Here is a 16,092-nt window from a genome sequence, read left to right on the forward strand (position 1 = left end):
TGCAGGATCCCACTGCTTACTTCTCTACATTGTGAGAACTGTCCATTGATTCCTATTCTTTGCTTCCTTTCATTTACCCATTTTTAAATCTATAAGCCAGCCTATCCTCTCATGACTGCTATGCTTATTCAGGAGTCTTTGATGAGGTACCTTGAAAGTCTAAGTATATAATGTCTACTGCATCACTGTTATCTTTGTTCACTTTCTCAACAAACTCCAAAAGGTTGGTGAGGCAGAAGACATGCTGATTTTCCCTCAACAGGCCTTGGTCCTCTATGTGTGTATTAATTCTATCTTTGATTACAGTTGCTACTAATTTGTCTGGGACACATGTTAGGCTAACTGGCCAGTAATTTTCAGTTTCCCCCTCTGGAACCCTTTTTAAACACAAGTGTAACATTTGCTACTGGTAGTCCTCTGATACAGTGGCTGATTTTAGCAATAACATACATACACAGCTTAGTAGATCAACAATCCCAGATTTGAATTCCCTAAGAACGACTGGGTGTATGCCATCAGGACCTAGAGACTTGCTGGTTTGTAAATTCCCAAATAGAGTCCATCAGGCTCCCTTCCTAAAAATAGCAAGTATGGTCTGGGGACATGCGCACACTTTCCACAGTGACCATGACTTTTTTCCCATTTTTGTTAGGAATCCTTTTATTCCTTGGCCATCTAAAAACCCAACTGTTTCTCTGACTGCTTTCCTGCTTTGGATTTTTGTACAAATGCTTATTGTTTGTCTTGATTCTTTTATTTATTTAAAACATTTACATGCTGTTTTCCCACCAAAATAGGGTCTCCAAGACAATAAACAGATATTTAAAACATTAAATCACATTTTAAATGTATATATAAATACAGCAAAAAACAGACATATAAACAAACAACAAACACATGCACACAAGGAGGATGGCCAATGGGTGTTTATCGGGGGTATGCCAAAGAAAACAAAAAGTCTTCACCCATTGGTGGAAGACAATAACAGAGAGAGATAGGCGAATTTCCCTGGGGAGGGAGCACCATAACCAAGAAGGCCCTTTCTTGGGTTGCCACATGTCTAACCTCTGATTGTTAGAAGCAAGGCATCTGAAGATGACTGGAGTGGTTGAAGAGGTTCATATGGGAGAAAGCTGTCCTCAAGTCATGCTGTCCTCAAGTATACAGGTTTATCAGCACCCTGAATGGGTCCTGAAGGCAAGTTGGGAGCCAATGTAGATGGGACAAGACTGGAGTGATATGGTACCTACAACCCACTCCAATCAACACTCTGGTTGCAGAATTCTGTACCAATTTCAGCTTCCAGAGAGTCTTTAAGGGCAGCCCAACATAGACTACATTGTAATAATCTAACCTAGTTTTTACCAAGGCATGCACCACCATGGCGAGATCTTTCCTGACCAAGAAGGAACATTGCTGGTTTACCAACTAGAACCAGTAAAACATGCCCCTAACCACCACAGCCCTTATAACAATCCATTCCTCAAACTGATTTTCCCCATTCCACCAAATTTCTTATACAGCCACTATATCTAAACTGTTATTTAGCACCAAATATTTCAGGTCCCCAATCTTGGCTTTGAGGCTTATAGCATTGGCCTACAGACACTTTTAATGCATTTCCTTCTTCAATAACCCTCTCCTCCTTTAGCCCTTGTCTCTGCACATAGCCTTCCTTTGCCATCTTACTCTTGACAAGTTCTATTGTGCTCCTATCAATATTCCCTTGCATGTTTACACTATCATCCCTTTGGACTGACTTGTCTCAAACTGGAAGCTCCCCAGCTCCTGTCAGCTTCTTCCCTGGGATTAGTTTAAAAACTGCTCAGTCACTGCCTTGATATTAAACACCAGCACTGTGGTTCCCTTTTGGTTCAAATGAAGCCTATTTCTTTTGTACAGGTTTGGCTTGTCCCAGTGCCTAACAAATCTAAACCCTTCCTCCCAGAACTAATTTCTCATCTACATGTAGCCCTAATCTGTGTCTGTCTAGCTGCCCGTCCACATGGAATCAGTAGCAATTCTGAGAATGCTACCTTTGAGATGCTGGTCTTTTAACTTTCTGCCTAGTAACTTAAATTTCAGGCCTATTTTTCTCAGTGTAACTGCAGCCAACTTGCACCATGATTGCTGATTCTTCCCACCACTATTGGCCTATCTAAACACCATGCTGATATTCACCACCTTTGCATCAGGTAAGCAAGTCACCATGTGATCAAAACACCTGTAACAGATGCTGCTTTCTATATTCCTAATGACAGAATCATCCACTACCAAAAGCCCACCTCCCCCCACCCTAGAGGGGTATCTTTGGTAAGGTATCCCTTCTAAGGGCTCACGTTACTCTTCCTCAGTCTGACACACTCCATCCTCAAGACTCTCAATCTCCAAGACAACAGAAGAACTATCAGCACAGGAATGGAACTGTTCTAGTAGGTCTCTGGAGGTGTCGTCCACAAGCCTCTCCCTCCCCTTCAACTTCTCCAGGTCAGCCACACTAGCATCAAGGGAAGGAATCTGTTCCCTGAGAGCCAAGAGCTCCGTGCATCGAGCGCACATCCACAGTTTCTGCCCAGTGGGCACATACTCATGCATGAGACACTCCCTGCAATACACTGGCTAGCCCCCACTCTAGTGCCAGTTTTCAACCTTCATAACTGGTTTGGTTGTTTAAAGGTATTTTAGGGTTAAAATAGGCCATTGGAATCTGTGCAGATTTCCCACATCAGCCAGGAAGGGTAATGCAGAATACTGCCTTCCTGGCTGATGTGGAGCTTGTATGTCCTTTTTCAGGAAACTCAGACCAGAGAGGTTCTCTCCTACTCCTCCTCAATCTCCCTTGCTGAACTCCCAAGCTCAGATCACCTGTTAGAAGCCCTGAGGTGCAAATCCCCAGGAAACCTGCATGCCTCCAGAGTCGGACCTCTAACACGCCGATGAGCCTTGCTCCCTCTCAAGCCTTATTCAGAAATAAATATCAGCTATGAAAGGCCCTTAATCACCAGATACGGTGAAGTGTCTGGATAAGTTTGGCTTTTCCTCCAAACCAGACAGTTGTACAAATTTTGCTGTAGAAAATGCCCATTATCCTTGGCCAAGTGATAGACTGCTTTTACTTGGGAAATGCTGTGGTATACATCTTGCGGAACTTCATTCTACCTCACAAAATCAAGCACTGGTAATCTGTAGTGATCAAGGATCTTCTCTAGAAAAAACTCATCACACAGCTGAAAACATTGACCAGTTAATAACACACACCCAAAATACTGTCCGAGAAGTATGTGAATCAACTTGACTCAAAAAGTATTTTAAGAGTGAAAATCTTTACCATATTCACCAAAGCGAAGAGATTCCCATTGCTGCCATTCAACAATGCCACTTACTGCACGCACGCCAGCATAAATTAGCAGCATTCCTAAGGTGGCATCTAACAGAAAGTTGATGAGGTACCTACAATGGAGAAAGCACACACAAAAGAAATCTAAGTGTGGGCATGACTACTAAAAATATATTATTGCACCCCCACCAACATAACTAATGGTAATTTCCCCACCACCTTATGTACTTTTTAGTCATCATAGGCAATGTCTATATGCTAGTTTACAGGTTCAATTTTTTGTTTTTGCACAGCAAACACAGTAGAACTATGGCCACAGGCCAGAGGATTTCATAATTTCCCCCTTAATATTTGCCATAGCTTTAACACGACTTCCTAAATATCGTTTTATGCCACATTCCCACACAAATAGGGTCCCCCGAAGTGGTGAACATAAAAACATGAAAACAATTGAACATTAAACTAGCATTTAAAATAATACATAAAATAATTAATTAAAAACATATGAGCATAAACACACACTACTAAAACCAGGGAGGAGGGCCATCTAAAGAAAGTAGGCATTTCTCTTCAAAATTGGAGAGATTTGTGTATGAAAAGATTTAATCAAGTACATTTTATAAACTTACAGTGCAATCCTAAGAAATCAGTGGGCTTACGTTGGAGTAATTCTGCATAGGATTGCACTGTTAATTAAGTAAGAATTCTTTTGCTGAGAGACAGCTCTAATCTTGTCTAATTGAATATACCTTTGGATCAACATAAGATTGTTTAAATTATTACTTTGAATTAAAGCTGTTTATTCTACATAAGCACTGCAGAAAGACAGGTATCTGTATGGGATTTAATCTTTACTGACATTTCTAACACCTTTGTGAGAACATGCTTGGCTTCTGCATTTTCTCATGAGAATTAGTACACAAATCTAAACTTTCCCCCCAATTATATGATGACTTCCATTCCTAGCTGCATTTGGAGACTTACAAAAATACAACAACAGAAGTAAAAAGAAGATGTGCTATTAGAAAAAAATCATAGGATTTTTCTATATTCCTAGAGAATAAATAAGTGAAATGTGTTTAGACATTTTTATTGGAATGCTCTGTTTGGTTAAAATATATAGTCTTGGCTCAAACTTCCAGGGCCACCAGAGGTCACTACAGTCTCAGAAAATAACAAGCTGTATCAGAGCTGTGCTACTGGCTGTTCATCTATTTCTGAACTTCCACAACACAATTACGCCACCTTAAGGAATTCACAATTTACCAATGAAAATTAAATCAAGGTTCATAATTTGAAGAGTACTGTTACATTTAGGAAAGGAATGATTGCCATTCTATAATACAAAACCCCTTTTGTCATATGTTGGTCTAAACTAAAGTATTTCATATATTCCCAAGTTAAACATTCACTCAATAGAATCAAACAGGACCTAAAAAAGAGAGTGCATACTCAGCTTCATCCCAAAAGCACGCTTAGCTAGCTCTTACCATGGAAACAAGAAAATCAAATCTACAGGAAATCCTCCATTGTTTGGATGAGCAGCTGAAAATTCACAATATCCTTGTTAACTGAACTTCAACATGATCATTCCACAAATCATTAACGTGCACACACTTACAGTGAACAAGGGTCCTCTCCAGTAAGGTCTGATAAATACACATTGGCAAAGTGGATGAACAACATCCCTATGGCTTGTTTTGAAGTATCCAAAAACCTACAGAAAGATTAAAAACTAATCAAAACATCAGAAGTAGACAATAAATACTGACAGCACAGAAATCTCTCTAGATCTAGAACACTGTGAGATTAGAAAGGCTAAACATTAAGGAAAGATAACTGGTTTTACATGATACTTCCTAAATGTGTCTTGTTATCTGTCTTAGCAGAGGACTATGAAACTTGCTTGATTGAAAGACTGTGAATCAAGCGCAAGCATGACATCTGACTTTGGAGGTTAGAGCATTAAAAATGACACAATAAGTTATGTGTTAATTATTATAGGTTTCCTTGAAGAGTCAGGATCATTACTAGTACTTGAATCTAGAGATGCCATCCTATATTTCGCCAAGACCATCCACTAAGCCCAAATTGTATGGATTATCTTGCCCTCATATTTTAGGCTCTCAGTTTTCAACGTATCAATATTATCATCTTCACTAAGAAGTATTCCGTCTTAGGGGAAATTATTTTGCCAGGCAACTGTCACTTCTTGCTTTCTGGAATGTATTAGACACTTGCAACTATTTTTACTCAGAAGCAATTTAATAATTGGAACAGCAATTCCACTTTATTCATTGGGATTTACTTTCAAGGATGCAAATGACTGCAGCCTTTGCCCTCAGGTAAGCGATTTTGTGTGGTATCCTTGTGTGGTAGAGAAATCTGACTTTCATGTCTAAGCAGATTTAAACCTATAGTGCTAAAGGTCCAGCTAAAGAATGTGAATTGTGTTCCTAGAAGCTCTATTGGCCTGCAAGACAATATACTTTAATTGGTACAGCAACCAGTAAAAATGTGTGCTTGTTGAGAAATGTACATTTCAAAATGAGAGTTTCTAATTTACAATACCCCTCTCACCCTCTGTCTGTATTATACAGATTCCTTTCTTTTTCTACTCCTCGTATCTGATGAAAGAAGCTCTGCCTCCTGAAAGCTCATACACTGGAAATCTAGTTGGTCTTTAAGGTATTACTGGACCTGAATCTTACTCTTCTACTACAGACCAACACAGCTACCCACCTGAACTTAACTCAAGTATCCAAAAATGTTCTTTTTTCTGAGTGATTTAAATTGCATGCTTAATTAGCTTGACTTGTCAATCTAACTAGCTATACTCCACAATCCTTTACATTGTATTGCTAATTAAAAGGGAATGGTGAGAAAGTGATGCTGCAGCATGTAGTAATCAACTACTGAGTTGGCCCTACTAAGGGGGGGGGCATTTCTTAACTGTGATGATGGTTAAAATAACTTAGGTAGCGCATGGGAAAAGAGGTGACACGGGCTGCACTAAGACCCAAGGGCCTCTGTTTACCATCCCTTTTCTAGAATAAAAGATTCTTTATAGCCATGGCTTGATAGAAACTGAACAAGCAGCAGTAGGCAGCACTGATTAGTGAGAGTGCATTTCAGTGACACTAAAGCTGGCAAAGCTTTTAACAGACTCGTGGAAACAAGTCAAGAATCTTAGGAAAGAGCAAGGATTTTAACTTGTAGGAAAGAAAAAAAAGGATTCTAGCAAATTGATCACAAGGCAAGGAAAATAATTCACATCATAATCTTTAACCAGACAAGCAGCGTATGCTTAGAACCCTTCTAAACTCTGTTCCATCCTTAGGTAGGATATGCTGACATTTGGGATTCTCTTCTCTTTGTCCTTGATGCTGTGCACTGCCAGATAGATAAAGAATAAGATCTCTGTCCTGCATGATATCATCCAGCAGGGCAGCTTTGATCTGGCTTGCTTGACCGAGACCTGGCTGAGAGCTGATGAGGTAGTCTCTCTTACTCAGCTGACTCCTTCAGGTTATTTGGTCCTCCATCAGCCTAAAATCAACTGGTTCTTATCCAAGATGTTTTTTCCTTCCAGAGGATCCCAGCAGCAGAGATCTCTGGCCCTGAATGTATTGGCCTAATGTGGGGTGCTGAGGAGAGTTGCCTATCTTGCTGGTGTACTGTCTGCCTAGCACACCAGTAGATACCCTGCTGAAGTGTGCCGAGACCATCTTTGAGTAGGTGTTGCCCTTCTCATGGCTAGTGGTCAAAATCCACACAAGCACTGCCTTATCTTAGGCTGCCTCAGACATTGTCAACCATGGTGACAGTAGGACTCTCGGATAGTTTCAGCCCCCCACCCCCCACCCAAAGTAGGTTGTACACTGGATTTAATTTTTTGCACAAGTGTGGAACTGCAACAATTGGTTGAATGTGTCAGTGACATGGTCAGGTCCTTTCTCTTGAAGGTTGGATGGAAGTTCACAACCCCCCTCTGCACAGGTAGAGAGCTGATTTAAGCTTGCCCATGGAGACTCATAGATTTGACTGGTTTCCGGAAGGCTCTATGGGATTTCCCAGGGCCTGCCAACAGCTCTCTCAATGTGCTTACCAAGGTCTGGAATGAAGGTCTTCGTGGGGCCATTGATAGGGTGCTCCCCAATGCTCTCTGTGCCCTCATTACTCTCCTAATCCCTGGTTTACCAGGGAGCTTGGAGAATCAAAGAAATTGCTCAGATGGCTAGAGTGAACCTGTAGACTATCTTGTGACAAGCCTTCAAGAACATGTTCTAGAGCCCAACTGAATGCCTATGAGGTGGTGATGAAGGCAGCAAAGAAGCCTTCTTTCTTTGCCTCTATTGTGTCTGCTAGTTCACATCCAGCACAATTATTTAATGTGATGCGTCAACTGACTTCACCAAGGGTGGAGTCCCAAATTGATAGTGAATTGGCATTACAGCTGTGACTTGTTTGGGTCCTTTGCCATTGGAGACAAAAGATCCTCCACAAAGTCACTGGTGTGTGATATTCTGCAGGGTGCAATCTTGTACCTGAGGTATGGTTGTTGGGTGCCACAAATATACTGATGACACCTAGCTCTTCCTCCTGCTGAATAAGCAGGCGGAGACAACTTTCTTGGATCTGGTCTGGTGCCTGGATGCCATGGTTGGATGGTTAAGACCTCCAACCATAATATTTATGTATTTGTGTCATTTATAGTCCGCCTTTCTCACTGAGACTCAAGGCGGATTACATAGTGTGAGATTAGTACAAACTAAGACAGAAATTATGTGGCTGGGGAGGACTGGACATCTCAAGGGGGTACAGCTACTGGCTCTTGATAGGGTCCTGTTATTTTTGGTGGACTATGTGAAGAGCCTGGCTGGATACCTTGCTTTCCTTGGATAAGAAGGTGTCCACAATGGAGAGGTTGGCATTGAACCTTATTTGTCGGGTTTGCCACCTGGCTACCTACTTGTTTTGGTCGGATCTGGCCACAACGATTTACTCCACATTCACCTCCAGGTTAGATTACTACAATTTGCTCTACACAGGGCTGCCCTTGAAGATGCTCCAGAAACTCCATGACATCCAGAATGCAGCTCCCATACTCCTGACTAGTTCATCTGCCCATATACAGCCTACTTTATGGAAGCTGCACTGGCTTCCAATTGGTTTCTGGATCAAATTCAAACCTTTAAAGCCCTGCACGGTCTGGGACCATTATACCTGAAGGACCACCTCTCCCAATATGATCCCTCACAATCCCTTCATCTTGCAGCTCACTGCTAGTGCCCAGTCCCCAAGTGGCTTGTCAAACTTCAACCAGGTTGAGGGCCTTCCCTGTGGTGGCCCCATCCTGTTGGAATGCTCTTTCTGATGATACGTGTGCCCTGAAGGACTTTTCTAGATTTGACAGGGCCTGCAAGGCAGAATTATACCAGCAGGCCTTTAACTAGCCGTGATGTAGCACTAGAATTTTTTCCACTTGGTCACTGGGATTATGATGTTTTTATTGGCTATATTCTTGTGGAACACCCTCACTTTTTGATATGTTTTTTAATGTATAATAATTATTGTGGCTTTTAATGATGTAAATTATTTTGGGCCTCATTTCAAGGGAGAAGCAGTCTAAAAATTTGAAAAATAATAATAAATTAATGCTACTCTTACCCAAAGTCTCTATAATTTAAATTTAAATAGCCAACTGTTACTGTACCTTGGCTTTACCAGCTCTAAAGTGAGTAGCTGGCTCAGCGGTAGAACATCTGCTTTCCCAAGTTCAATCCTTAGGGTCTCAAGTTAAAATTATCTGGTAGTAATAGTTATGAGAAGAGCCTGCACAGCTACTGCTAGTCAAAGTAGAAAACATTGATTTTGACAGACCAAGGTCTGATTCAGAATAAGACAGCTTCATGTGTTCAAGTTTGCCAGACACAAAAACTTAACACAACTACAATTTTCTTCAATAGTTAACTGATGCAGATTTAACAAACACAGATCGTATTACAACTGTTCACATCTTGTAATGCATTCCCAAAATCTGTAAGATAAACATCTAATAAAATTGAAGGCAGTTTAAAAATCATTAATATTTAAACACTTACCATATCCTCCAAGGCCGCCTTTCATGCTTTGGTTCTCTGAAGCGTTTCACTGAAAGAAAATTAAGGATAATCAGTGGACCTCCCACCAGCTGAATCTTTATGTAATTTTGAAATATTCAGTTACTTGAAATGTAATTCACTATTCAAGAAAAATCTGCAACTAGAATCTCCCAGTGACAGCTACATGAGATGAATGTTTGTATTTTCCAAAGTTCTTTATTAATTTTAAAACACAATTTCTTCTATCCAACTAACTGCTGGGTAAAAATGAATGAATCCACCATTCTCTCCCCTCAAGCAGTCCATTTATTTATTTGTTTCATTTATACCCCACCTTTCTCCCCAATGGAGACTCAAGATGGCTTGTATAATTTTCCTCTCCTTCATCTTATCCCCACAACAGCACTGTGAAGTAGGTTAGGCAGAGAATGTGTGACTGATGCAAGGTTACCCAGCAAGTTTCTGTAGCAGAGTAGGGATTCAAATCTGATTCTCCCAGATTTTAGTCCGGACAGTTTAGTCGCTACACCCCGAAAGATGAGTCCTGGAGTTATTGGAGCTACATGAACAAGCATTCAGCTGAGTCAGAGGGTCCATAATGGGGAGGGGCTAAATCTTCCTCTTCCCCTCGCCTGTCATCAGAGCTGGTTTGGATATACAGGCAAACTATGGCTTCTGTTAAAGCAGTAAGTGATTTGAAGTCTAAGGGCTTGCTTTGGTTTACATCAGAACTAACCCTCAGGTAATGGCACAGTTACTTTCAGGAAGTACTAAATTGCTGCAATGTCATTCCAAACAAACAAACAGCGAAGTATTTATGCAACTGACAACAACTGAAATATGTTTCCAAGAAACTGACAGGTCACAATGAAAGTTAACAAAGAAATCTGTTTGCTGCCTGAAGTAATGTGTTGTTTTTATGGGTGATACACGATTTGTGTTCACATAACTTGATCCAATACAAAAATGAGAGCAAACTGTTCCAAGTTGCTTTGCAACTGCCTGTCTTGATACTATTTTCCACTTGCTTAAATACAGTATTAAAGAATTTGTTCTCAAAAGCTTACAAAAATACAGTCTACAATCAGCCAAAAGTCTATGTGTCATGCAACAGTATTAACCTTCATAATCACCCAGGTAATCTTCTTCCTTAGCTGTGTATTATGGAAAAGGTGTGGAAATTACACAGCTAGATCTCAAAATGTAAGACAAATTCATAGAGTGAGTGCTGATTCAAATAGTTTAAGTTGTAGATAGAAGAATATACTTTGACTGCAAAAATCTGCTGTAAAGAAGGAGCAAAGATGACATTCAGAAATGGAAAATTCAGTGCATAAGTTTGGCAACATGCAAAATAACTTAGGATCAAAGGCATAACATTGGAGGCATAAGTTAAAGCAGAAGGTGAAGGGCTGTTATCTACTCCCTGGCAAAAATCAAATCATAATAGTTTCAACTAAAATGAATTAAAAAGTTAATGCACTTCAGGCAACCTGGAGTCCAGAAGACTTGGAACCAAACATATGCCAAGTAAAAAAAGTACATACATGCAGCATCATGTAATGCTAGGGGCTACCAAAGCATACTTAAAACAATTCTTGTGAAAATTCTGAAGTCCACATTAAGTGGTAGTTTGTCTTCATAAATTTCACTGTGTCCTCAGCAGAAAGTAAAAAGACCATGTTACAGACCGTCTGCAACAATAATTCTGAAAGCGAGTGCGCCATTTTATTTTTATTTAGGTATTTTATGATCCACTTTTCTTCTGCTTTGGGGACTCAAAGCAGCTTACAGTATTCTCATCTCCTCGATTAAATCATGACTACCACACTTCTCTGAGACAAGTTAGGATTAAAGAGAGTGACTGTCCCAAGGTCACACAGTGAACTTCCATAACAGAGTGGGGATTCCAGCTTGGGTCTCCCAGATACTAGTATGACACTAAACATTAAGGCTTGCTGGCTTTGCACTTCTCCAAAACAGTTCCTAAGGCCTTCAAAAGAATTTCCCCTCAGTCTTACACCAAACTGCAACCCTGGTCAATCTTATTTCATTTGCTTTCTCAGAGGAAAAGTCTTGATCTTAACAAGACTTTGCTAGGCTTGAAGAATTTTCTTCACTTAGGAAATGTTTGAATTCCATAAGCAAATTAGTCCATTACTTCCTCTTCCACCAAGTAGAATATATATAAGTAAAACAAAGAGGAAAATTTTAACTACTCTTAATCATTAAGTATATTTTAATGCACTCCTCTAAATCAGTCTGTAGTACTTCAACATTATCTGAAGAACTATTCCAAAGTATTTTTTTCATTTTGGGGGATAGACTAATCCTGAAAAAGCATTATTACTACTGTCAGGAAATTTAACTCTGGGCAAAGTTTTAACTAGTGCTATACTTTCCTACTGTAATAGGTCAGAAGAGATTATGGCAGTTGGCTAACCTAGGAATTGACTCCTTCTTTGATACACCTTTTTGTACAGAATGTCCAAGGAACTCTGTAGATCCAAGTTATACATTTACTATACTGGGACCTCAATTATGACAAAATTTGCATGGACACCCAAGCCCTCCCCCCTTCCCTCACTGGTGCCTGACATGTGCCAGATAGCCTCCTTTCAAAATGCATGGCAAGTCATGCAAGCCCCATGGAGACTTTCATCCTCTTCAATGAGAAATACACCACCTATACTTTAAAAGCAAGTTTAAGAATGATGTTTTTATGGCCTGTATTGTATGGTCTGTACACGGTTTTTTCTATATTGCAATTCTAAACCCAAGTTCTAATCAGTCTCACCTTAATTGGCACCTGTCAAAAGATGAAGAAGCCAATTCTGCCCTCTCTCTGATACAAAGTCTTCGCTCTCATTTCTATAACACCAACAGGGCTCCAGAGGGTCATGAAAGGAGTCTGCCCTTTGACCTTATAAAGGTCTCATGGACTCACTGGAATACCATCATGGAACCCAGTGTGAGAAACACTTCCTCTAGGAAGACAATACCACAAAGTGGCAATGTAGTGGTGGTTGAGTTGGGAAGTTGGCAGATGTGGAAACAAGAGAGATTAGAGCTCAGAAAAGGCTTTGCAAGAAGAATGGCTTTTGAAGGAGGATTTGCATGGGAAAGCAGCTTGACAAATAGAGGAGAGACTGTTTTGCCTTTGCTGACTATTATCTTTAGTATAAAATATTTAATACGTTAAAATGATTCTTGTTGAAGTGACCCACACTGACACAATTACGGAACTATGCCATTGACAAAGGGACCTTTTCACCTACATCATAAAACAGGAACTGAAAGGGAAAGGAAGTATCATGTTGCTACGCTATACATGAAACAATATTGTACTGTGGAAGTTTTCCAGAACTGAATTTTGCAATTATATAGCATCTGTTTCTTTTAAAGAGACATTTCCCCCCTTGACCCATAATAATAGAACTCAGCCACACAATGAAGGCAATGGGCAGGACAAAAGAAAGTACTTCTTCAATCAAAAGTAATTCAATTGGAGATTTTATGACTACAGAACATAGAGATGGCTACTAATTTTGTAGGCTTTAAATGCAGACGAAACAAGTCTATGGAGGATAGGTACATCAATGGCAACTAGCCAGGCTGAGTAAATGAACCCTTCATGTTCACCAGCAGTAAACCTTCTGGTGCCAGGATGCAACATCGGGGAATGTTTTGCCCTTTGTGCCCTACTTGTACACCTTTCAGGGAGACCTGATTGGTTACTATGTATGGGATGCTGAACTATATAGATCAGTCAGAGCACTACCTGCACAGTGATTACTACCTGCACCTGGACCCAGGACCTCCTGTTAGATAAACATGTGGTACTGGTGGCTAAGTGTGCCTTTAACCAGCTGGGCAGGAAAGATCTTGCCACTGCAGTGCATGCCCTAGTTGCTTCTACATTAGATTATTGCAATGAGCTCTACTTAGAGCTGCCCTTGAAGACTGGAAACTACAGCTGGTACTGAATCATGCAGCCAGAACACTGTCTTGAATGGCTGTCAGGGTCTGTATCACTCTACTTTTGTTCCATCTACATGGGCTCCCAATTTGCCTCTGGACCCAATTCAAGGTGCTGGTATTGATCTTTAAAGTTTGGGGGCAACATATTAAAGGGCTTATTCCTATATGAACCTACTCAGCTTCCCTAGTCACCTCATTTGCATGTGGGCGGCTAAGTGGGCGACAACCTGAGAAAGGGCCAGTTGTCAAACTGAAACTTTGGAAATCCCTTCCTAGGGCAATCCATCTGTCTCCTATCACTGCCTTCCATCAGCAAATGAAGACATTTTTGCTTTTTTTTTGACATTTCCTCACTCTTATTAGCCCTTAGGGTTGCTAATCCCCCACCCTCCACCCCCTGCCTCCACTTACCTGGCCGGTGGGGGAAAAGGCGAGGGAACATGTCTCCTGGGACATGCTTCTGGGCAGCACGGTGCCTGTTTGGGGCCTAAATTGGCCCACTATGAAGCACAGGAATGCTCCAGGGCCCGCCTGGCAGTGGTCCTGTGGTCCACAGCAGGCCAAATTGCACCCGTTTGGGCCCAAAATCATCCTGCTGTGAAGTGCGGGAGCAATATACAGGTCACATAGGACCCTCTGCACTGCCCCAGCTGTGCTCCTGCTCTCCGCAACAGGCCAATTTTGGCCCAAACGGGCCCAATTCAGCACGCTGTGGTGTGAGAGCACTGCTGGGAGGGCCCGGAAGCGCTCCTGTGCTTCACAGTGGGCCAATTTAGGTCCCATATGGGCCTAATTTGGCTCCAAACAGGCTGAAATTGGCCCACTGTGGAGTGCAGGAGTGCTCCCAGGGGCAGCATGAGACCCAGCGCTATGACATCACTCATGGAAGTGATGTCACTGTGCGGCCCTGGAAGACCTACACAAAGGTGAGTGCCAGGCCTCCAGCCTGGAGGGTGAGGGGACCTAGCAACCATATTAGCTGTGTGTGTTTATATTTTTATGAGTGTATATTAGGTTTTAATTAATAGTTTTAAATATTTAAAATACATTTGTATAATGTTTTGCATGAAATGAACTATTGTATTTTATTTTTGCTTGTTAATGTAGGGTGCCTTATAGTTATTATTGTGGGTTTAAATGCAGGCCTTTGAGGTGAAAAGGGGGGCTGGATGGTAAATGGTGTGTGCTGTGATTAGACAGTAGCTGTTCCCTAAGCAGAGCACTGCAATTTTTAGTCAGAGTGCTGAGAGAAAGTATTCATTCTGGATAAGTCAGGCAATCTGTGTGGAGCTTAAGATGACTGTGTGAATCGCAGAGAAAGTATTTCTTCTAAGTCAGGCAAACTATGTGTGCCTAGGTCAGTGTGTACATATCGAAGTGGTTATTCTATCTGGTTCAGGCAAGCTGTGTAGAAAGTCTATGTCTGCGTGGATGAGAACAGTGTTTATTTTGTCAGTGAAATTTCTGTTTGGAAAATTAGTCTTTTGTAACTGGGCCTGTGAAGATATAACTATGAGCTTAAGAACTATTCTGAAAACAATACACTTATCTGCAACCACTGGGAAGTTCCTGTAAATAAATTCCGCTTCTGAGGAAGCAAAAAAGGATGGCAAGAAAGTCTTTTTACTTTCTGCTGAGGACATAGTGAAAAGTACTGACTGTTCTGTCATACTACCATCTATATAACAAGCTCTCCTATAATAACAGTTAAATGAAAGAGATCTAACGTGAAAGCTTTGGTGACAGCAAAAAACTTTTGAGAAGCAGCAATGCACAGGGCAAAACGTCACAGGTGGAATTAGCAGTGGGATTCAATCTCCAAAGGCAAGTGTTATCGAGGTATAAGTCTCGGCAAAGTAGAGAACAACTGAAGGTCTGTGTGAGTGGAAACAAAAGGAGTGTTGGTTGTGACCTGGGACCTTCTGAGACAAAAGTTTAATGTAATGTAAGGGAGGAGCTGACTTAAAGGCCCAAAGGCACGGTTTAAAGAAGAAACAGATTACAATTTGAATTTTAAGTTTTTTTTTTAAAGTTTGAAATGTTTTAATATCTTCTGCCTTCGGGATCCTGAATTGGATGGAAAGGCAGTATAGAAATGTTTTAAAAATGAAAAAAATGCCACCTTGCGTGTATTTGCATTGAGAACATTGTGATTGATTTAGCAATGAGATACAAATCAATTGGCAGACACACGCAAAAACTTGTTTGCATACAAAGCTCTGGGATTCATTAAAGAAAGAAAATGAATTTGAGGTTTGCCAACAGGCAAAGTATGAACTGCCATCTGGAAAGGAATAACAAAATGAAATCTGAAAGCTGGAAAAGATTGTTTCTTCTAGGGGGTAGGGGAGGAATAAAACAACTGTTCCAGTCCATGATGCTACTTTGTTTGTATTAGAGAAATCTCTAGTAACTCAAGAAAACTTACCCAAAAAAACCCTGAAGAGGCATCTTAGCTTACTATAAAGAAGCTGACATCACAAGCACAGGAAGATGAAAAGTTTTCTGATCAGTAGCTGTGCTGACTCAGGCAGGAGAAGATTTTTTTCACTGCCATGTACTTAAACTACATGCTACACTTTCCCATCACCCAATAAAATGTATTTTTTAAAAACAAAATCAGGTATGGCCTAACAATCTGGACTAAGTTTGTATAAAGTAAGTGAAGTT

General features: G+C 40.7%; 1 protein-coding gene across 1 annotated transcript in view; it reads right to left on the reverse strand.

The window, feature by feature from the left end:
• The window catches only part of STIMATE (STIM activating enhancer), a 61,310-nt gene that overhangs the window by 19,866 nt on the left and 25,352 nt on the right, over positions 1-16,092 (reverse strand). Inside the window, exons 2-4 of the mRNA XM_054977218.1 lie at positions 9,442-9,490; positions 4,959-5,054; positions 3,329-3,450 (exon numbers count right to left, since the gene is read on the reverse strand). Of these exons, the coding sequence (XP_054833193.1) occupies positions 3,329-3,450; positions 4,959-5,054; positions 9,442-9,490 (267 nt within the window). The remainder of the gene's footprint in view (positions 1-3,328; positions 3,451-4,958; positions 5,055-9,441; positions 9,491-16,092) is intronic.

Source organism: Eublepharis macularius, chromosome 4 (genome assembly GCF_028583425.1).
Source record: "Eublepharis macularius isolate TG4126 chromosome 4, MPM_Emac_v1.0, whole genome shotgun sequence".
Classification (NCBI taxonomy): Eukaryota; Metazoa; Chordata; class Lepidosauria; order Squamata; family Eublepharidae; genus Eublepharis; species Eublepharis macularius.